General features: G+C 39.8%; 1 protein-coding gene across 1 annotated transcript in view; it reads right to left on the minus strand.

Annotated features, from left to right (window-relative positions):
- Positions 1 to 6410: 6410 nt before the first annotated feature.
- Positions 6411 to 22460, minus strand: part of LOC117502912 (interleukin-6 receptor subunit beta-like) — a 35369-nt gene continuing 19319 nt past the window's right edge. Inside the window, exons 2-16 of the mRNA XM_034162058.1 lie at positions 21717 to 21983; positions 21494 to 21629; positions 20349 to 20521; positions 20151 to 20263; positions 19969 to 19992; positions 18208 to 18367; positions 12546 to 12628; positions 12246 to 12456; positions 11961 to 12128; positions 10469 to 10570; positions 10241 to 10378; positions 10026 to 10166; positions 7902 to 7983; positions 7732 to 7813; positions 6411 to 7407 (exon numbers count right to left, since the gene is read on the minus strand). Of these exons, the coding sequence (XP_034017949.1) occupies positions 7273 to 7407; positions 7732 to 7813; positions 7902 to 7983; positions 10026 to 10166; positions 10241 to 10378; positions 10469 to 10570; positions 11961 to 12128; positions 12246 to 12456; positions 12546 to 12628; positions 18208 to 18367; positions 19969 to 19992; positions 20151 to 20263; positions 20349 to 20521; positions 21494 to 21629; positions 21717 to 21983 (2015 nt within the window). The 3' untranslated portion in view covers positions 6411 to 7272. The remainder of the gene's footprint in view (positions 7408 to 7731; positions 7814 to 7901; positions 7984 to 10025; positions 10167 to 10240; positions 10379 to 10468; positions 10571 to 11960; positions 12129 to 12245; positions 12457 to 12545; positions 12629 to 18207; positions 18368 to 19968; positions 19993 to 20150; positions 20264 to 20348; positions 20522 to 21493; positions 21630 to 21716; positions 21984 to 22460) is intronic.

Consider the following 22460-nt stretch of genomic DNA (forward strand, 5'->3'; position numbering starts at 1 on the left):
AGCTTGTTGAGGACTGCCTCACCTCCATTTGGTACACCTCTGCTGGGATGCCATCTATGCCAGGAGACTTCCCTGGATTCAGCTGCGTGGTGGCCTTTCGGATCTCTGCAAGTGTGGGGAGGTCATCAAGTTCCCATTTCACCTCCACCTGGGGAATCTTCTCGATTGATGACTCTTGCACAGTGCGCTTGTCACTGAAGACGTTTTCAAAGTGTTCTGAACAACGCTGCATAATGGTTTCCTTGTCCGTCAGGAGGGTGGAGCCGTCTGAGGAGCGCAGGGGTGCTTGCATTTGATGTGCAGGCCCATGGATGGTCTTAAGGGCTTCATAAAAGGAGCACATGTCTCCGGCATCGGCATGTTGTTGTGTCTTCTCCGCAAAAGCTAGCCATCAGTCGTTCTGCAGTATGCGGAGCTTGCTTTGCAGTGTGGAGCAGGCATTTCTGTAAGCTGTCTTGGCAGAGTGGTCATCAGGTTTAGCTAAAAGAGTCTTGTGGCATGCACGTTTCTTTTCTAGTAGTTCCTGGATTTGTGCATCAGACTCATCAAACCAGTCTTTATTTTTCCTGGCTGAGAAGCCCACTACTTCTGCTGCCGTCTCCTGAAGGATGGTCTTTAATCTCATCCACTGTTGTTCAGGGTTGTCAGGCAGGCCTTCTTCTCCACCCAGTCTCTCCTCTAGTTTGGCTTGGAACTCCTTTTTTGTGTCTATGTCTTGCAGCTTGTGGACTTGTAGCTTCTTAAACTGTAGGCCTTTCTTCTTAGGAGGGGGCTTGAAAGTGAAAGCAATCTTGGAACGGACCAAGCGATGATCCGTATAGCAATCCACGCTAGGCATCACCCTGGTATGTAGTACGTCTCTTCTATCATGCTGTCGCGTCAGAACGTAGTCCAGAAGGTGCCAGTGTTTGGAGCGTGGGTGTCTCCAGGTTGCTTTGAATCTCTCTTTCTGTTGGAACAGTCTGTTGGTGATCGTCAAGTCATGTGCAGAGCAGAACTCCAGCAGCAGGCGGCCATTGTCGTTACAGCTGCCTATGCCATGTTTCCCTAGCACGTCCTTCCATACATCAGAGTCGCGGCCCACTCTGGCGTTGAAATCTCCCATGATGAGGAGCTTGTCCTGGGTGTCGACGCACTGTAGAAGGTTGTGCAGATCGCTATAGAAAGCCTCCTTAACTCCGATGTTGGACTGCATGGTTGGGGCATACACACTAACAATAGTGGCAAAATCCTTGTTGTTGATGGGGAGCCGGAGTGACATGAGTCGGTCAGAATGTCCAACTGGCAAACTGTGTAACCTATGTGCTATGGCGCTCTTAATCATGAACCCGACCCCTGAGAGTCGACGATCTTCTTTAGCCTTCCCTGACCAGAACAGTGTGTAGCCTGTGCCTTCCTCGGTGAGTGACCCTTGGTCTGCAAAGCGCACCTCGCTGAGTGCAGCAATGTCTATGTCAATTTTCAGGTACTTTGTTTTTCTTTTCGCACCGCGTGTAGTGATGCCTGTTGGCAGCGGTGAGCCAACTGGGTCTAGTGAGACAAGCCATGTTTAGACCACCTTTTCTAGGTCTGTCTCCATGTGGAGCAAGCAGGGCTATCCCTAAACAGGGCTGCTTGGTCACCCAGGGCCCTGCCGGATGATGCTGTTGTCTCGGGTCAGCAATCAAACGACCATAGTTCCTGAGCCGCCTGCATGCAGGATCGAGACTGCAGCTCCCAGTGCCATCATGCACTGCTGTTTCGCCTCTTCCCATCGCTGCAGGGCTTTCCTTCCCGCCTGTGCTCGTTGCTTAAAGTGGGGATCAGCTCGCGCACACCAATTCCACTCTTTAGGCAAGGTGGCACTCCACAGTGGCACAGACAAGCTGAGACAGCTGTGGTGACCACCAGGCTGTAGGTTTTACATCAGAGTGACCTTCTCCTAGCCTCTGGCTAAAGAACCTTCCTCGGAGGCACGGGGGCAGTAACCCAGGCTGGGGGTTTAACATCAGGGTTTTCCTTCCCCTAGGTGGACCGCCTTAAGAGGGCTAATGAGTCCCATCTACCCACTGCTATAACCCAGTCAGCTGGGAGGCTCGTGATGGCGGGAGCGCCTAGATCCCGTATAGGTCATGGACCTACCACTGCCATACTTGAATAAACAATATCTGTGTTGTAAAACAACAACAACAAAAACACAAAGCCAACCTAATCAAAACCAAAGTGAGTGCAGCTCCAGGAAAACCTACCTGAAACAATCTAAAACTGACTGAAAATAAATCTGACTCAATCTAAACCAAAAACAATTCATCTAGCGCAATGTAACTATAGTTTGTAAGCTAACAAACGGAATATCAAATCAAATCAAATTTATTTATTTATTTATATAGCGCCAAGTTACAACAAACAGTCGCCCCAAGGCGCTTTATATTGTAAGGCAAGAGCCATACAACAATTACAGAAAAACCCCAACGGTCAAAATGACCCCCCTGTGAGCAAGCACTTGGCGACAGTGGGAAGGAAAAACTCCCTTTAACAGGAAGAAACCTCCAGCAGAACCAGGCTCAGGGAGGGGCAGTCTTCTGCTGGGACTGGTTGGGGCTGAGGGAATATAAAGCTAACCAAATCTAAATGCACTTAAAACAATCACAGTCGAAACCTTTATCACTATGAAAACAGATAAGTGTGTATAAAGCTAACTGAATCTGAAAGTAAGTGAAAAACAGATAACTGAACATAAATTAATGCAAAGAAATGCTAATTGTTAAATGAATATAAAGCTAGCAATCTAAAATGTACTTAAAATCATACTATCTGAATCTAAAAATGTATTTATCACTACGAACATAATTTCATGCAAAGCAATAGCTAAATGGATATAAAGCTAACAAAGTAAAATAACACTATCTGAATCTAAAAATGTATTTATTACTATGAAAACAGTTAAGTGTATATAAAGCTAACTGAAAAACAGCTAACTGAACATAAATTCATGCAAAGCTATGCAAATAGCTAAATGAATATAAAGATAGCAATCTAAAATGTACTTAAAATAACACTATCTGAATCTAAAAATGTATTTATCGCTATGAAAACAGTTAAATGTATATAAAGCTAACTGAAAAACAGCTAAACTGAACATATAAATTCATGCAAAGCTATGCAAAGAGACAGTTAGAGAAGTAGAAAAAAAAATCATACTAACATACATACATACAATGATAATATAACATGATATAATATAACATGATAATACAGCTACTATGATACAGCTAACATGACAACAAAGCTACTGTGATCAATATGATGATCAATATTTATTTGATTAAATAATAATCAAATAAATCAAATAATCAAATAAAAAAAGTGTTGTATAAAGTACTGGAAAATCACACTTAAGTAAAAGTACAGATACCCATTAAAAAATTACTTTGGTAGAAGTTCAAGTCACCAATTGAAATGCTACTCAAGTAAAAGTCTTAAAGTATCTAGTATTTATTGTACTTAAGTATGACAAGTGATGTACAACTAAATGTACTCAAGTATTGAAAGTAAAAGTACAGGTAAATGTTAAAACAAGGTTTCAAAACCTAAACGAGAGTAGGCTACTCACTAGGTGTTCACAGGAAACAGTTATTTATTTATATATGGATTTATTTATTTTCATTGTTACATGGTTTTATCTTTTTTGTTGTGTTTTGTTTCATTAGGTTCTTTTGCCTCTCTAAAATTGTATTGTAACATTATTAGTCTATTATTATTGACTATTATTGTCTATTATGTAGACTATTATTGTTTTGCTATTATTATTAATATATAAATAAACATAATTTAAAAAATTTACAAGTTGACTCTTTACGACAACGAACGCTGAGCCATTAATTATACGGAAAACAAATCAACACAAACGTGGTGATGCGAACAGCTTAATGCTAACTAACATTGAAAAAGCATAGACATGCTAAAGCGTTTAGCATCGGTCCCGTTTTTAAGTTATAAAATACATCTATCAACTGTTTCAGAAGACCATAACAGGTCGGTTTAACATAAAATATTAAATATTACTCACAGACATATGCTCTTCAGGGTTTTAGCGGGGAAAAATAAGGATAAAGCGATAAACGAACCCACGAATCGTAGGTCGAAGCACTGCTTCGATCTGCGAATCACTGCTATCGGAGTAGAAGTATGCAATTAAGGTCGGAAATGTAGTGAATTAAAAGTGAAAGTAAGCTGAATAAAAAAAACTCAAGTAAAGTACAAAGTCTCCCAAAACGTACTTAAGTACAGTAGTGAAGTATTTTTACTTCGTTACTATACAACACTGGAAGATAGGTGCAGTAAACAGCAATATGTTTCAGAAGCAACAAAGCTAACAGTAGCACAAAAGCTAATTTTAATATAGGAGTCATCATTGTTAGCTTAGCAAAGCTACTGTTTAGGTCAGCGGCTTATTGGACACCGCAACACAATGTGCTTCATTTTGAAGTGGATTTTCATCAGACCAAAATAGAAACTCCATGGCACCCAAGGACAGTCTATGAGCCTGCCATGGTGCGCTAATTTGTTAACATTGACAAATCTTTGCCTTTTGATGTGTTAGCTGTAGTAGGCTAGCTTGCCGGTGGAGTTTGGAGGAGTTTTTTTTTTTTTTTAAACTAGCCTCGGCAGTAAATTGTTCTGATTTCATCCACGAAAAGTCTCCATGCAATTTTTTTTTTTTTCAAATTATGGCTATAATAATGACAACCAGTGGAGTGTTTGGTTTCACTGTATTTAGAGCTGTAATAATTTTAACTAGCTATACAAGGTCTGTCCATAAAGTATCGTACCTTTTTTTTTTTAAATTCTATGGATTTCATTCATATGTTTTTACGTCAGACATGCTTGAACCCTTGTGCGCATGCGTGAGTTTTTCCACGCCTGTCGGTCACATCATTCGCCTGTGAGCACGCCTTGTGGAAGGAGTGGTCCCGCCCCGTTGTCGATTTTCATTGTCTGGAAATGGCGGAATAATTTGGGCTTTTTTCCATCAGAATTTTTTCAGAAGCTGTTAGAGACTGGCAGCTGGAAACCATTCGAAAAATTTATCTGCCTTTCGGTGAAAATTTTACGGGCTTCACAGAGAATAAGGACTATTACTACAGCTTTAAGGATGGCCCACAATGGCACTTGGCACGCCGCGCTCCGACCCGCGACGACAGGCATGAACCACCGGATCATTTCTAAACGGATGGCAGTGTGGAGCTGGGACCGTCGTGTGCACTTTCTCTGGTTATCACAAGAGCTGGACAGCAACCATTTTCTGGCAGATTTCACTTTTAACAAGAGATTTTGTCATAGAAAGCCGCACAAAGGCTTTGTGCGTCACGACCGATTCGCTGTTCGAGCGAGATGTCTAGCTCTTGTGATATCCAGAGAAAGAGCACATGACGGTCTCGTATCCACAGAGCCATCAGCTCAGAAATGGTCCGGTGGCTTGTGCCGCATCGTCGCAGCTCGGAGCGCGGTGCGCCGAGCGCCCTTAAAGGGGTCCTTAAAGCTGTGCTAACAGACCTTATTCTCTGTGAAGCCCGTAAAATTTTCACCGAAAGCCAGATAAATTTTTCGAATGGTTTCCAGGTGCCAGACTCTAACAGCTTCTGAAAAAATTCTGATGGAAAAAAACCCCAAATCATTCCGCCATTTCCAGACAATGAAAATCCGACGACGGGGCGGGACCACTCCTTCCACAAGGCGTGCTCACAGGCGAATGACGGCACCGACAGGCGTGGAAAAACTCACGCATGCGCACGAGGGTTCAAGCTTGTCTGACGTGAAAACATATGAAACAAATCCATATAGTTTAAAAAAATAAAATAAAAAGGTACGATACTTTATGGACAGACCTCGTACATGGGTTCCTGGAAAGTTAGGATTTGACATTTTACCATGGCTTTTACATACATTGCCAAAAGACTGAGCAGGACCAGGAACTCATCAACTCTTGTGTGTCCCAAAATTGGAGAAAGATCAATGTTGGCATGTTCAATTGTGGCCACTAGGCACAGTCTGAAAAACCTGGTGTATCACGGTAAAACAATGGAGTAATCCTTGTCATTGTTTGGTGCATTTCAGTTCTGCTTTTTGCTACCACACCCTGTTTTTTTTTTGTTTGTGTTTGTTTTGTTTTTTGTTTTTTGTTTGTTTGTTTGTTTCCTTTTTCTCATTATATTGAAATTGTATCATTTCAAAGGTCTGATTGGGAACTTTTGAGTCCTAAACTGGGCAAGTTTAACATATGGTTGTTAATTTAATGGGTACGTTTATTTTTAAAAAAAATAAAGTTTGAAATTTAGTAATTCTTAGTGTTCTTTATTAAAGATAGAAAAAAAATACATTTGATTTTTGGATAGCTTAAATTTGGACTTTCTATTGACAACTTATTAAATAATATAAACACAACACAGTCTTCATAATTTTCACTTTATACATCACTCAATATTATTGTTCGCTGACTTTTATTTAAAGCTGCAGTGTGTAGGATGTAGGAGTGTTTATGAGGAGAAATTGAATATAGCATTCTTAAAAATCTGTTTACTGGTGTATAATTACATATAACAGTGAATCGATGTGTTTTCATGAGTTTAGAATGAGGCTTTATTATCTACATGGGCATGGGCCCCCTAGTGGCATTTTGCAGTTTGGAGTATGAATCCCTGTCTGCAAAGAAGAGAAAGCATGAATGGGAAATAAATCATGACAGCTTAGTGCAATCTGCAATCTCACCACTAGAGGGCACTAAATCCCACACACTGTTGCTTTAAATGAAGGCAAATGTTATTGCTATAAAAAATCATTATCGCAGCTTTTTATTTACAAAATATAACAAATTGACTTAAAAGTAAATTACAGTGGTTGTTTTGTTTTAGAAACTACTACTTAAAACTTTTGAGTTAAACAGATTACAGGTAATTTTGGGCCGTATTCTTGTTGACTGACCTATGATGACTCTTGAATTTACTTCACCTGCTCTGGTCTTGTTCAAACATGTCCAAAGTGACATAAACAGTGAGCGGTGCTGGTATTGTCTGGTAACTGAGTGTTGCGGTGTTTTGTGGTCAGGGGAGAGCAGTTCCACTGAACTTTGGCTTAAATACAGGGTGGCTGGGCTGATCTCTGCACACAGCAGTGCTGTGGATTGTCCAGAAGACGCTGTGGTGTTTCTGTAGCTTCACTCAGCTCTTCACACTGCAAGTCTGCAGCAGAAACCTCAGCGTAGAATTTGTCAGTCTTCCCCCATCTGGCCACCGTCTAGGCCCAGATATGGATGACCATCAGAGCCTGGAGATGGCAGAGGAGAGGACGCTGCTGAAGTGTTGTCCATGTTGGTGTGAACCTTTCATAGACGTCGAGGCTTTCAGCTGAACCACTGAACGACTGCAACATCTGTGTGTAAATAAAATTGTGCATAAAACAATGACTAGAGAATCTGTATTAAGCTTCCCAGGTTACTATAGAAAGCAGGAAAAAGGCCAAAAATGTTCAAATGTTCCAGGGCCATGTAGATTGCCTAATAACAGAGCTTGGTGATACTGGCATCCAAGGGGTTTGAGTGACAGGTGCCATATTGTTTCCATGGTCTTTCCAACATCAAACTTATGGTTGCTTTTATCACATTGTGAATCAAAGCATAAGGGGAAAAATAAAGGGCAAAAAACCACAACATCCAGCTCATGTCTCTGTTAAGCATTTCCACGTCACTCAGTTTACCTCTCTGTGATTTGGAAAAGGCCACGATGCCACAGAACTGAGGGCGGGGTCAGGCACAGCTTTCTCCAGGAATTTTTTCCACCTTAAAAATATAAAAAAAATGGTGATTGTTGCAGACATGGAGATGCACTCGGTTCATATCACGTGGTCAAAAAAAGACTGAAACTTACTGATAAGCACCACATAATCCAAGCAGAAGCACAAAACTAGGACAACCTCCATGGATAGTGATGTCTTTGAGCAGAGTCAGACCTAACAAGAAAGAAGGAAAGACATCAAAGCGTTGATACATGTGTGCTCTATACCAACCACAATATAAAACTACAACTAAATATACATGGTGTTTTTGACTATGCATTAAAGGTGGGCGATACCGGGAAATTTTGGTATTGCCCGATCATACCAAGTAAATACAGGCCCAGTATTGCCGATATCGATACAGATACCGATACTTTTCATATTAAGCTTCATAGATCCAAGGATCCAAAAGACCTAGGATAGAATTTCATTCACCAAACATTGTACGTGACAACAAAATACTTTATTATCACAATCAATATTTTTGTTTAAAAAAAATCACTCAACACAACTTTAAAACAAAATCTCCTGAGGTAGAGGGCTGACAAAATTAACCACCACAACAACACTGGCTGGCACCATTGAGCCACGTGACGGCGCAACAACAAAGACCAGAGGGGGGAAGGGTGTGCTGCTCTGTGTTTGTGACACAGCGCAGCGCTGCTCTTACAGACAGAGACGTAGACTTTGATGAATCTGCGTGCGCAGCAGTTAGTGCGTGCGGGAGAGAAAAAAAGTCTTGAGTATCGATCTTTTTACATGAGGATCGTTCAATTATCAATACCAGCGTTGGTATCGATATTATCAATATTAGAATCGATCCACCCACCTCTACTATGCATGACTACATCACATGACTTCTGCGTGTACCCAGACCCCATTTTTCAGTCTATTCATAACAGTAAATCACAATATTGTGCTGATCAGGATGTTTTTTGACCTATCTAGGCATCTATGTTGACATTTTGATTATTTTTAAAGGTGTTTTTTGGACCATGTTTTCCTTGTTCTTTAACCAAACTAATCCAAAATGAAATTATCTATAAATATCTATCCAAGTAATAGTCCCACTAAGGTTGAAGTAAATCTGTCCAACTGTTTTTGAGTTATCCCCCCCCCCACACACACACACCTGCTTTTCTGGGTGCAGGGTAATTAATGATGGTTTAGACTTGATTATTTCACATTAGTTTTCACTGTGGCCTTCATGACAAAGTTCCCAAAAATAACTCAAATGCATAGTGTGCATCCACACAACACAAAAAAATGTGGATTGTGTTTCGTTTTTCAAGAGTGGTTTTAGTGAGTAATATGAGGAATGCAATGAAACTTAAAGTAAGTTAACAAAACAAACAAACAACCATCTATTTTCTATACCCACTCACCCAGTTAAAGCTTACTGGGGGCTTGGAGCCTATCCCAGCAGTTCCAACAAACAAACAAACAAAAAACCCTACATCTACAATCATCAAAATACTCAATTTCATAGAAATTTGGTAGAAACAATTTGGGGTGCTGATCCAGATGTGGGTCTGAATTCGGGAACATTTAACATGAATTCCAAGTACAAAAGCAAGAGTCTGTCATGCTATGGGGGTTGTGTCAGTGCCCTTGGGCAACATAATTTACACTTCTGTAACGGCAGCATAAATGTAGAAAGTATATTGAGGTTTTTTAGCAGCATATGCTGTCTTGAAGATGACATCTTTTCCAGGGACACCCATGCAGTTTTCAACAAGACAATGCAAAATCACATTCTGCGCACATTAGAAAGGCATGGCTGAAGAAGAAGAGGATATGGGTACTGGATGGGCCTGTCTGTAGTCCTGACCTGTCTCCAACAGAGAATGTGTGGAGAATTTTGAAATGAAAAATACAACAACAACCCCATACTGTTGCACACTTTAAGATTTGTTTGCAATAAGAATGGGACAAAATAACACCTTCATCACTTGGTGTCCTCAATGCCAAAATGTGTTTTTAAGTGCTGTGAGAAGGAATGACAACATTAACAAGTGGTAAATGCTTTAGTGTCCCAATGTTTCTTGGAATGTGTTGCAGTCTTAAATGCAGGAATTAATGTATAATGTATTAATGTGAATTAATGTGTAATGTAAAATAGATTTATTCCTAAATGGCGAAAGGAATGTGATATATTTAATTAATGAATTAAAGCTGCATTCTGTATTAATTTGCATCTCTTAGAGACAACATACCAAACCTGCTGGTATTAAAAAATCTTTCTTTGCTCGTGGTCGTTGCAGTAAGTCCTATGATCTTCACGTAGACAACATATTGGGTGTTTGGAGTCAAATCGTCCAATAAGACGTCCCACTCTGTGGTGTTTACAATGACACCTAAGAGGAAAAGGTCACAGATATCTGTAAATGCAGTCAAAAAGAAATACATCTTACTTGTGTTTTACACATACTGAACATTGGGCCATTGTATGTCCCATAAAACACGATGTAGTGGATGACGCCATTGCAAGCGTGAGATTCCATTTTCCAGCTCAGGCGAGCACTTCTGTCTGTAGCCTCAACACTGATGTAGGAGATGTTTCCTGGACCTACAAGTTGGGACCATGTAGTAAAAACCAGAAAACCTCACAATGCATAGATTTGTATTATTTGCATATTTATTCATTGTGTGTGTGTACCTCCTAGTCCTGAGCAGATCTGAAGGGCTTCCATGCCGTGGCCTGTTTTGTCTTCAAAGAGTGGAGTGACTGTAATATTGTATGGCGTCTGATTCAAGAGAGCTGTAAGAAAAATGAGACTCTTCTGAAAAATTGTTAAAACATTAAAATTAGGTGTAACCCCACTCAAATGGCAATTATCCAACGTTCATGAGTGACTCTGAATTGCGATGTTTGACTTAATTTGGAGTAAATACACATAGAGACTACTTACCCTTCGGACTAGTGAACCTTTGGACTAGTGAACCCTTCCCTAAAAGAATAACTATAACTTATGTTAAAAGTGCAAGTGTTAATGTATGAACAGTGATGCAAAAGCAGAGAGAACATACTGGAGGTATGTAACAAAGTTCTTTACTCAAAAACCCAGATACAGGCCAAAGTCAAAACAGTCAATCAGTCCATGAGGTATCACAGTACTTGAGGGGCACAGATAAGTTAAATCCAACAGGATGTGTTTAGTTCAGTTCACAAAAATAGGGAATAAGACCAAACAAATCCAACAGAGCAGGTGAGCGACACAAGAAGAATCGGGAACAAACACAGGTTGGCACCCGTGTAACACGAGAATGTTTTGCAAGAAGGGTGTAAGACATTCTGGCACCTGGAAGGGAAGGATTAAAGGATTTGTTTCAGAATTTCCATGACCCAGAGTTGAACTCTCCAAACCTGGGGACTTCCAGAAAAGTGAGCTCCCCAAAACCGGGTACTTTCCAAAAAAATTCTATCATCTACAGCTGTTTTTATCAGTGCAACTCTTGTTATATTTAGAACAGACCTCCCTTTGAGGTGGAGGCATTGCTCTTTTCACAATATTTAAGATAACCACAAACCAGTGTAAATCAAAGTTGTTCCTTTGTTCTTTGAGGACTATGTGAATTTTGCTTCATTTGCCGGCAAATTAAAAACTGTTGCTTTGGGATTTTTCTGGACACCTTGCTTCTCTGACTTTTCTGGACACCTTTAAGGGGATTTTTTGAACCAATGAGGGTTGCTAAAACACTTAGACTTTCATCTGGTGATCAAGGACCCTATCCGATGTCTCCATGACAAAAGCAACTGCAATATTTCTCACAATAATCTCAGTATGACTTTTCCATCAAACTGGGCAGCTCTATGTTGTGCTATCTATCTATCTATCTATCTAGATAGCTAGCTAGCTACCTAGCTATCTAGCTGCTGCATTTTACAAGATACATGCATATCCGGGTCACGGCACCACTGTAGCGGCTGCACTCTGCATTGTGTTGTTATGACTCCACCCATTCACTCCCCTCGGGACGTAAACTCTTGATTCTTGGCGTGGAAGTCGGACTCTCTAACCAGAAGGCTAAAACCCAGAGCTCTGGGTTTTAGCCTTCTGTAGTGAGATTTACTAACTACATATGCACAGCACCACCTGCTGGTCTCCGTTACATGCATAGCTAACGTAGACATCCTGTCTCCAACATACCAAATAGTGTTGTGTTTGTGTGCTCGGTTTCTTTCCAATAGTATTGTTTTCCATTGTGGGTCCAGTCAATCATGTAACCACTGACGCGTTGATCAGGAGCCTTCCAGTTGATCACAATAACGCCTTCATGGCTCCACGTCTGGATGTCGCTAACTTGTGGAAGTTTTACTGAATGTAAAAAAAGTAGATAACTCTATATCACATCACTGTTTTGCGTTATTTGAAATAAACAAAAGATAATTCAAACATTTTGGAGTTACTCTTATAAAAAGCATTCAAACTCACGTCTGCCAATGGCTGGAACATATACAGAATCCTCTGCAAGAGGAACTCCATTACGTAGGGCTGTGAGAGTTATTCTGTGTGCATCTCTGGTCACATCACAAGAAGACGTTCCACATAAAGTTTGTGAGTATTTCATCACATTCTTGCCTTCCTTGTATGGACTTTGTTTGATGGTGTACTTGAAATTGCCTTGGCATGTTGGTGGGATCTCCTGTACAGATGATTCACTTATGACTTTGGCATGAAGAGGGATAAATCTCAGGGTATTTTATGTGTCTCACAAAGTCTCAATGAGATTACCGTCCACATAACATGAACAGTTCGAATTCCTTTTTCCGATGGTTTGGTGACTTTTCTCCACAGGTGCAAATTCACCTCATTCTCTGTAATAGATGAAAATATATTCAACAGAACCTGTCCAAGTACTTCAGTCATACGGTGAAAACATGCTATGGAGTAGAGGAGTCTTCTGCACACAGATGACATCATTAATTACTGAAGGTTTGTCCAACCACAGGAAAACGTATTTACTTGGGAATTCAAAGTTCAATGTCAAGTCTGGGACCGTACACGATGATGATATCTAATAGCATGAGACAGGGCTGTCAAGTGTTTCCCAAGGATCCTCCAAAAAGACCGAGTACCAAAGACATGTAGTCACAGGTTAGTCTCCAACCTGTAAGTCAGAAAGCATCAGCACCCTAAAGACTTAGACCTTTGTTCTCTTGCAAAGGTATTAGCATCGCCAAACACCTCTGCCCAGTCACCCAATGACTCCACAAACTTCTCAAAGGATCTCAAAGGCAGAAGACCCAGAGACATGAATGTAAATGTCAAGATAAGTGAATGCCTCTACAAGTTCAACAATTTTACTGTGCACAGAACAATCGTAAACCCAGGCACTCCTGTTGTGTGGGCCGCTGAAGAGGAGGTACTGCTGGCCCACCACCACCAGAGGGCGCCGCCGCCCCACAGGAGCAGCCTCGGTAACAGCTGTCACCCATCACCTGAGACAGCTGACGGCAATTATCACTGGGGTATATCAGCAGGACGGCATCTCCACCTCATCGCCGAGATATCGTTCTACCTGGAAGGTAATAATCTCAGCTGACTGCTTGACAGTAACCTTTGTGATTTTTGTGAGTGATTGCAGACTTTTTTCTCCAACGAGAGGTGGAGGTAGCTTCCTTGCCGTACAGGTTGCTGGGTGCAAACGCGCCCACGTTAATTGTGTTCTTGTTCCTCGCCAGCAGTACCAGGTCCGACACGCGGAGGCAGTGGCCACCTGGGAGTTCGGAACTTGGCGGCTCCAGTATTCCCGGGGTCCTGTGGCGGAGGAAACCGTGTGGTTCCGGTTCTACTTTGGAGAGGCGTCTCCTATCTTCGAGCCTGCCCACACGACACCTTTGTGAATTGAACTTTGTCCATTGTTGTAATTTGTTGTGTTTGTTGTGCACGTTCGCAACAGTAAAGTGTTGTTATTTGACCTATTCCATTGTCCGTTCATTTGCGCCCCCTGTTGTGGGTCCGTGTTCCTACACTTTCCCAACACACTCCAATTCCTTATAATAAGTGATTAACCCATTCTCCCATCAGAGGGACCAGGGCTCTCCATGCAAAATTCTGCCATAAGAGGGGGTGGGCCTATGCACTAGCATGGTCAATATCATGTATATCAGAATGCCAATTTCAACAAAATGTTTAATTTAGTCACAAATAAAGAATATATCACAGATAGCTCACCTTATTGGTCCATTTTTTGTCCTTTTCTCATTAATTAAATGTATTCCATGTAATTAATTTAATTTCAGGTCACCCTTTTACCAACTTTCTTCAAAAAAGGGGGTGGGCTGATGCTTGCTCTATGGGCAAATATGGGATCATCAATTACTAGGGTGTTTCCTGGAGGTTAGCTTTACTTTGCATGGGCACTAATACTCTATAACGGCCTACCAAAGTGCTAATAATGAAAGGTGGGCCAATAATGTCTTTATCTGTCCACTACTTTGGTAGGCTCTGAAACAGATGTTTTAAATACTGTGGTAGCACAGTATGGAATATCATTGTCCTACATTCAACAGCAACAACAGCACTAGCCACACCTCCTGACTGTTTGACGTATCCAAAATTCAACTGATTTGTTTCAGTTGTGTCATGGTGATTCTCCTGCATCACGAGTTAGCTTGTGAATCACTTCAGAGGTATTATCGGGTCACAAAAACAGGGTTTTCAGTGTTAAAAGTACTTATTTCCACCAAGACCCAATCTTGGATAAACGGTTGAAGATGTATGTAAGTATTTATTTCTTGCTACCATTTACAAAATATAAGAGAAAAATGCCAAGCAGCAGCGCAAATTATGCCATCTTGATTTTTTTTAATTTATTATTATTTTTATTTATTTATTGTATTTTTTGAGCAACCAACCAATGTATAGTGGCTTGCAAAAGTATTCAGCCCCTTGGTATTTCATGCATTTTAATTTGTTTATAGCATTTCAAATACAAAAAGTAAATCAGGCTTCTCAATATAAAAAAAAATGTAAAATGATTTCCTTAGTTTCAAACTGAAAGTAAATCTCAACAACTTGATATAAATTTATTAAAAATATAAAAGCCAAGATGATGGGTTGCATAAGTAATCAACCCCTTTGGTATAATACCAGTAAATAATCAGTTTAATTGCCAGTTTTCTTCAGACAAGTCAGGGGATGGATACATGAACATTTCTAAGTCACTGAATATGTCTTGAACTTTATTTACATCAGTTATGAAGAAATACAAACAGTATAGTACTCTATGGTAAATCTGTGTGGATCCTGTTGATCCTGTTGAGTAAGTAGAAGCCCTACCATTATTTAATGCTTCGATCTTAAATATGATCAATCTATCTTTGTTAGTTGGCTATGTACCACAGGCTTTTAAGGTGGCAGTAATTAAACCATTACTTAAAAAGCCATCACTTGACCCAGCTATCTTAGCTAATTATAGGCCAATCTCCAACCTTCCTTTTCTCTCAAAAATTCTTGAAAGGGTAGTTGTAAAACAGCTAACTGATCATCTGCAGAGGAATGGTCTATTTGAAGAGTTTCAGTCAGGTTTTAGAATTCATCATAGTACAGAAACAGCATTAGTGAAGGTTACAAATGATCTTCTTATGGCCTCGGACAGTGGACTCATCTCTGTGCTTGTTCTGTTAGACCTCAGTGCTGCTTTTGATACTGTTGACCATAAAATTTTATTACAGAGATTAGAGCATGCCATAGGTATTAAAGGCACTGCGCTGCGGTGGTTTGAATCATATTTGTCTAATAGATTACAATTTGTTCATGTAAATGGGGAATCGTCTTCACAGACTAAAGTTAATTATGGAGTTCCACAAGGTTCTGTGCTAGGACCAATTTTATTCACTTTATACATGCTTCCCTTAGGCAGTATTATTAGACGGTATTGCTTAAATTTTCATTGTTACGCAGATGATACCCAGTTTTATCTATCCATGAAGCCAGAGGACACACACCAATTAGCTAAACTGCAGGATTGTCTTACAGACATAAAGACATGGATGACCTCTAATTTCCTGCTTTTAAACTCAGATAAAACTGAAGTTATTGTACTTGGCCCCACAAATCTTAGAAACATGGTGTCTAACCAGATCCTTACTCTGGATGGCATTACCCTGACCTCTAGTAATACTGTGAGAAATCTTGGAGTCATTTTTGATCAGGATATGTCATTCAAAGCGCATATTAAACAAATATGTAGGACTGCTTTTTTGCATTTACGCAATATCTCTAAAATCAGAAAGGTCTTGTCTCAGAGTGATGCTGAAAAACTAATTCATGCATTTATTTCCTCTAGGCTGGACTATTGTAATTCATTATTATCAGGTTGTCCTAAAAGTTCCCTAAAAAGCCTTCAGTTAATTCAAAATGCTGCAGCTAGAGTACTGACGGGACTAGAAGGAGAGAGCATATCTCACCCATATTGGCCTCTCTTCATTGGCTTCCTGTTAATTCTAGAATAGAATTTAAAATTCTTCTTCTTACTTATAAGGTTTTGAATAATCAGGTCCCATCTTATCTTAGGACCTCGTAGTACCATATCACCCAATAGAGCGCTTCGCTCTCAGACTGCAGGCTTACTTGTAGTTCCTAGGGTTTGTAAGAGTAGAATGGGAGGCAGAGCCTTCAGCTTTCAGGCTCCTCTCCTGTGGAACCAGCTCCCAATTCAGATCAGGGAGACAGACACCCTCTCTACTTTTAAGATTAGGCTTAAAACTTTCCTTTTTGCTAAAGCTTATAGTTAGGGCTGGATCAGGTGACCCTGAACCATCCCTTAGTTATGCTGCTATAGACGTAGACTGCTGGGGGGTTCCCATGATGCACTGTTTCTTTCTCTTTTTGCTCTGTATGCACCACTCTGCATTTAATCATTAGTGATTGATCTCTGCTCCCCTCCACAGCATGTCTTTTTCCTGGTTCTCTCCCTCATCCCCAACCAGTCCCAGCAGAAGACTGCCCCTCCCTGAGCCTGGTTCTGCTGGAGGTTTCTTCCTGTTAAAAGGGAGTTTTTCCTTCCCACTGTAGCCAAGTGCTTGCTCACAGGGGGTCGTTTTGACCGTTGGGGTTTTACATAATTATTGTATGGCCTTGCCTTACAATATAAAGCGCCTTGGGGCAACTGTTTGTTGTGATTTGGCGCTATATATAAAAAAAATTGATTGATTGATTGATTGAGTAGACAGTGAAAAAGCCACCAAGACACCCAGACAACCCAGAAGAAGTTACAGGCTTCTCTGGCTGTGATTAGAGAAATTGTGCATAGTGCATGTTTTGCATTTTGTATCCCCAGTTATACAGCTTCATGATGAAGTGGCACAGAGGAGGATTTTATTAAAAAGAAGACCTGAAAGATCAGCTACAATTTGCCAGAAGGTACTTCTGAGATGCAAGCCTAGATTTGATATTTTGGTGAAAGAAAATCCTCCTATATGCCACTGCATCATGAAGTTGTATCCTTTCATTGCTATGCGAATGATCTGCAAATCTATCTGCCTATGAGTGATGCATTGTGAGCATTATTTAATTGTATCCATGATGTAAAGCAGTGGCTATCCCAAAACGTCCTTTACCTGAATGATGGTAAAACTGAGACCAATAGGTTTGGACATTCTGGCATGCCAAATGTGGTAACACCAAATTTTGGTGCCCTGGCTAATAATGTAAAACCAGCTGTCAAGAATCTGGGAGTGATATTGACAGCTATTTGAGGTTTGATCAACAGATAAAGTCTGTTGTCAAAGCACGTTTTTTCCAGCTTCATCTTCTGACTAAAGTAAAGCACTTCCTCAGTAGACTTCATGTTTTTATCAGCTCCAGATTTATTATTACTATTCTATACTATTATGCTGGCATTAACCAGTCCTCTCTTGCACACCTCCACTTGGTGCAGAATGCTGCTGCTCATCTTTAAACAAACACTTTTACACGTGATCATATTACACTTGTCCTGTACTCACTCCACTGGCTTCCAGTTTGTTTTAGAATTGATTTTAAGATTTTAATGTTTGTTTTTAAAGCTATTTATGGCCTTGTACCTCCTTACCTGTCTGAAATTTTAACTCTGCGCACTTACAGTAGGACTTTACAGGCATCTGACCAGCTTTCCTTAGATGTTCAGCGGCCAAAATATAAATTCTGGGGTGATCGTTCTTTTGCGGTAGCTGGCCCCAGACTGTGGAACAAGCTACCTCTCGACTTGTGCCCTATTCCTGACTTAGCACATCTAGTGGGTAGGTGACATGTTCTGTTTTTTATGTGCTGTTTTAAATTTTATTGTATATGCGTTACATTTTTGTGAATCTGTGTTTTTACTGTTAAGCACTTTGGACACCATCTGGTGCTGTATAGTGCTTTATAAATAATTGTTGATTGAGTGATTGATTGATTGAAGAATACTTACCATTTAGTTCAGAGAGAACAGCCTTCTCGTGACTCCAGTCACTTTGGGGGGCCTTATCTAAACCACACTGGACTGAAACTTTGTAGCTTTTGCAGGACTCCACTTTTTCAATGGTTACATTCCCGTCCTCCCTAGGTTTCAAGGTCTTGTTGAACACCCGCTGAGAGAAACAAAGACTGATGATATAGAACAGACTAATTCCACAAATTTAGCAAATGAATCCTAATATAAATATAACGGTTGAGTAGATCCTTGTCATTTGATTGGTGCCTTGTATGTCACTTGACATGGATTATTCATCCCATTTGTGTTGCGTTGCATTTAGTGTGCAAATATGGTTCCATTTACCGTGCAAATTTGGTTCCATACGTTTTGTACCATTGCACTCTGTGAACCCCGCCCATCCACACACTAGTGGGGTGGCGTTTAGCTAAACATTGTGGAGTTTGTTTTGCTGACGAACGACAGTTTGAACAAGCTAATTGACAGTGCTAATTCTTCTAATACACAAACACAAAAAACATACACTACGCCATAACCGTCTGGAAGCATGAAGAGCTGTTACGATGAAAACCTGGACAAATTTCTGATGCAATTTTTTTATTATTATTTTATTTTTTTGAAGTACGAGGGTAGGCTGAAAAGCTCTAAGGCTCACTATAATGCAGTTAATGCATTACTCCTTCATGGGTAACCTTAGAACTTTTCAGCCTACCCTCATATCATGGACTATATCTGTTTTTACAAGCTGACTGAGAACAATTTTGAACTCCTATTTAAGTTTGCGTTGGACTATTGACATCAAAGCACCAGTGACATACACCAAAATGTAAGTCCCTTTTCTGTTGTTTATAAATTAATATAATATCAAATGGCAAGGATCTATTTTAGCTGTTATATAAAACAAATAATGAATGTTTTTACATTCTTTCAATGGAACAAATATTTAATTCGGTGAAAGACGGAATGTTTCATTTAATGTTTCTGTTTTCTGTTGTTTATAAATTAATATAATATCAAATGACAAGGACCAATTTTAGCCATTATATAAAACAAATAATGAATGTTTTTACATTCTTTAAATAGAACGAATATTTAATTCAGTGAAAGATGGAATGTTCCATTCATCATTTCTGTTTTCTGTTGTTTATAAATTAATATAATATCAAATGACAAGGATCTATTTTAGCCATTATATAAAACAAATAATGAATGTTTTTACATTCTTTTAATGGAACAAATATTTAATTTGGTGAAAGATGGAATGTTTTATTTAACTTTTCTGTTTTGTGTTGTTTATAAATTAAAATAATATCAAATGGCAAGGATCAATTTTAGCCGTTATATAAAACAAATAATGATTGTTTTTACATTCTTTCAATGGAACAAATATTTAATTTGGTGAAAGATGGAATGTTTCAACGAGGCCTCATTGAATGAAACATTCCATCTTTCACCAAATTAAATATTCGTACCACTGGACTCATAAACATTCATTATTTGTATAATATGCTTGCACACCTGCACATATTCAGTAATCACACACCTGATTACTGATTGGTCAAGTATTGCTTTAGAACACTTAACACCATCACAGGTTACATAGCTGAACAATGTAATTGTATAAAGCAATAAAATAAAATAAATAATCCTCTAATTAACTGCTTGTTGTTGCCACTCAGTAGGGTCCTGGAGGCCATTGTTGCTTATCTATATTTCGCAAAGATTCAAATGTTGGTGAAAACAGTATTACTCTCTTACCACTTCTGCTCCTTGGCTGGTAACCTTGAATAGAAAGGGAAACAAAGAGATATAGAATGTTAAGTAATTTGTAGCATCTGGGGAACTGGAACATGAGCAGAATTTAGCAGAAACAAAAACTGAAAGAGTTTCTGTTCTTTTATCCCAGTTCTTTTATCCCTGCACAGAACAGATCAACATACCTTTGAGTATTTCACTTGGCAATGAATCATTGCAGCATGAAGCAGTCGCTTCCACTCAACCCGTAGATGACTAGAGGTAGCAGTTACCTCTATCTGTGGTGGGTTGATTTTGACTGGAAAAACAAAACAAGAAATCTAAAAATGTAATGTTATTCATCCCAACAAAAAAGAGACAGTATTTGACATCATGCCACTTACATATATAATATGGGTGAAATTCATATATGTCTGAGTAAACTTCCCAAACAGCACTTTTGGCTCTCACGGTTACAGTAATGTTGTTGGAAAGAGAGAATCTGCCAACTACTGTACACCACGTGTCACTGGAACTGCAGCTTCCACTCTGAAAGCTGGTAGATAAGCACGTGGCACTGAAAGGAATCAAGAAAAAATAATAATAAAGTAAAATAACTTTTTTAGCATGTAATGCACACAGACTGTTTTTGTGTTAACACCATAGACATTACTGGAAAAACCCTCTGTGACGTCAACCATGTTTTCTGAAGAGCAGGTTTTGAGCACAAATGGAACGCCTCCAGGTGTGGCCATTGTGCCAGTGACGGTTTCCACCTAATTTCCGGCCAACCCTTAAACTGGTAAAGAGGGAGTGTGGGCAAGCACGGTGTGACCTGATTGGGAAAAAAATTAAGCTCAAACACACCCAACTATCTTGAAATTGCCAAGCTAGCTAAGGCTAACAGCCCTGGATGATTAATTAATGTATTGCACCCCTAACCCCCAATAACAGGTGTCTTAGGTGCGGGTTAGAAAAATTACTACTAAGCTATCAATACCTGTTAATTAGTGACAACATTGCCAGTATAGAAATCTAATAATACTAAAATTTCACTCAACAGAAATACTGCAGCACAGGCTTCTTAGTTTGTCCTTTAACCACACAGAAAGCTGTATTATTTCGGATATTTGCAATAAAAAGCTCAGAATGGACAAACACTACGCAACAGCTTGCGGGAACTGCTCGTGGGGCACTTGAGCCAGAACACTAGCTGTCACTCAAAAGGACCACGCCCCACAACTTTATGGCTTGTAATGTCTTAAATGGATAAGCTGTACAAACACAGTTGCCATGAACGAGGAACCTACCTATAGAGGCCCCAACATTTTGGTACGAAGCTGTAAACGTATTTAATTCTGTTGTAAAAGTGGAGATTTTAACATGGGTGTCTATGAGGATTGACACTCCTTTGGAGTTCATCTTAATTGGAATTGCAGGTATTGGCACTTCCATTTTTACTTCTTTTTTTTTTTTTTTTTTTTTTGCTCTGAAAGTTGCCGTTTAGTAACACAAATATCTGGCCATAAAAAGGAAATAGAAAACTGACCATTTCATGTATAGAGTGTATTTTATTTCTGGTGGAGAATTCATCTTGTGCTCCCAGCTGCAGTTCAACACGTCTGGATTACTGATTGCTGTCAGGTTTTGAAAATGCAAGGTGCACATTATTTTGGCTGGTTTTGCTGTGAAAGAAACACAAAGCAGTTTGTCACATATCTCATACAATTACAGCCATAATGTGTGAATTTAAGCGTGATGAACGTCCTTACTGTATGTCCTGATAACAGCCCCTCCAAGGACATACTCGGTGTGGGCACCGTGACATTGTAACATGGCACTGCTGAGAGTCATGTTCTTCAATAACAAGACTGTATATGAAGAGTTAATTGTGTGAGACAGCCTGTTGCTAACACGCTCCTTGTTCAGCGTCCAGAAGACACTGTCAGAGACACAGGAACTATAGCAAGCCACCTCAACATCTGATCCCACTTCAACATACTGATGTTTGGCCAAAACTCTGCACATCTCCTCTGGTCCTGCAACAAAATTATAATTTTCAATAACAATGCAAAGAGCATTGTCACACCAAGAAAATTCAAAATTCCTTTTCTTTTTTAGGGGGAGGTTGTCTGGCTGCTCTGCATAATGCAAAAGCAAGTATGTCCCCTTTGGGTTGCTGTATTAATAAAGCATTGCAGCGTGACATCTTCCCCGCTCCCGCGTAAATATGAAAGACTTATGAAAACATGTCAGTTCATTGTTGCAGGTAAATTATACACTAACTAGAATTCTTGGTGAAACTCTATTGTATCTGCATTAATGGTAAATGTCCACCAGGTGGAGATATAGCTCCATTTTGAGAACATATAGACTGCTGTGGGACACTGCCAAGGATGACCAACCTGTTACTTATATTAGTAGATGAACAGGTTATTATGAATGCTATTTTCCATCACTGCTGATAAAAGCCACTAAATCCTACATACTGTCACTTTAATGCAGCTGCCAATTAC

The sequence above is a fragment of the Thalassophryne amazonica genome, chromosome 21, assembly GCF_902500255.1.
Source record: "Thalassophryne amazonica chromosome 21, fThaAma1.1, whole genome shotgun sequence".
Lineage (NCBI taxonomy): Eukaryota > Metazoa > Chordata > Actinopteri > Batrachoidiformes > Batrachoididae > Thalassophryne > Thalassophryne amazonica.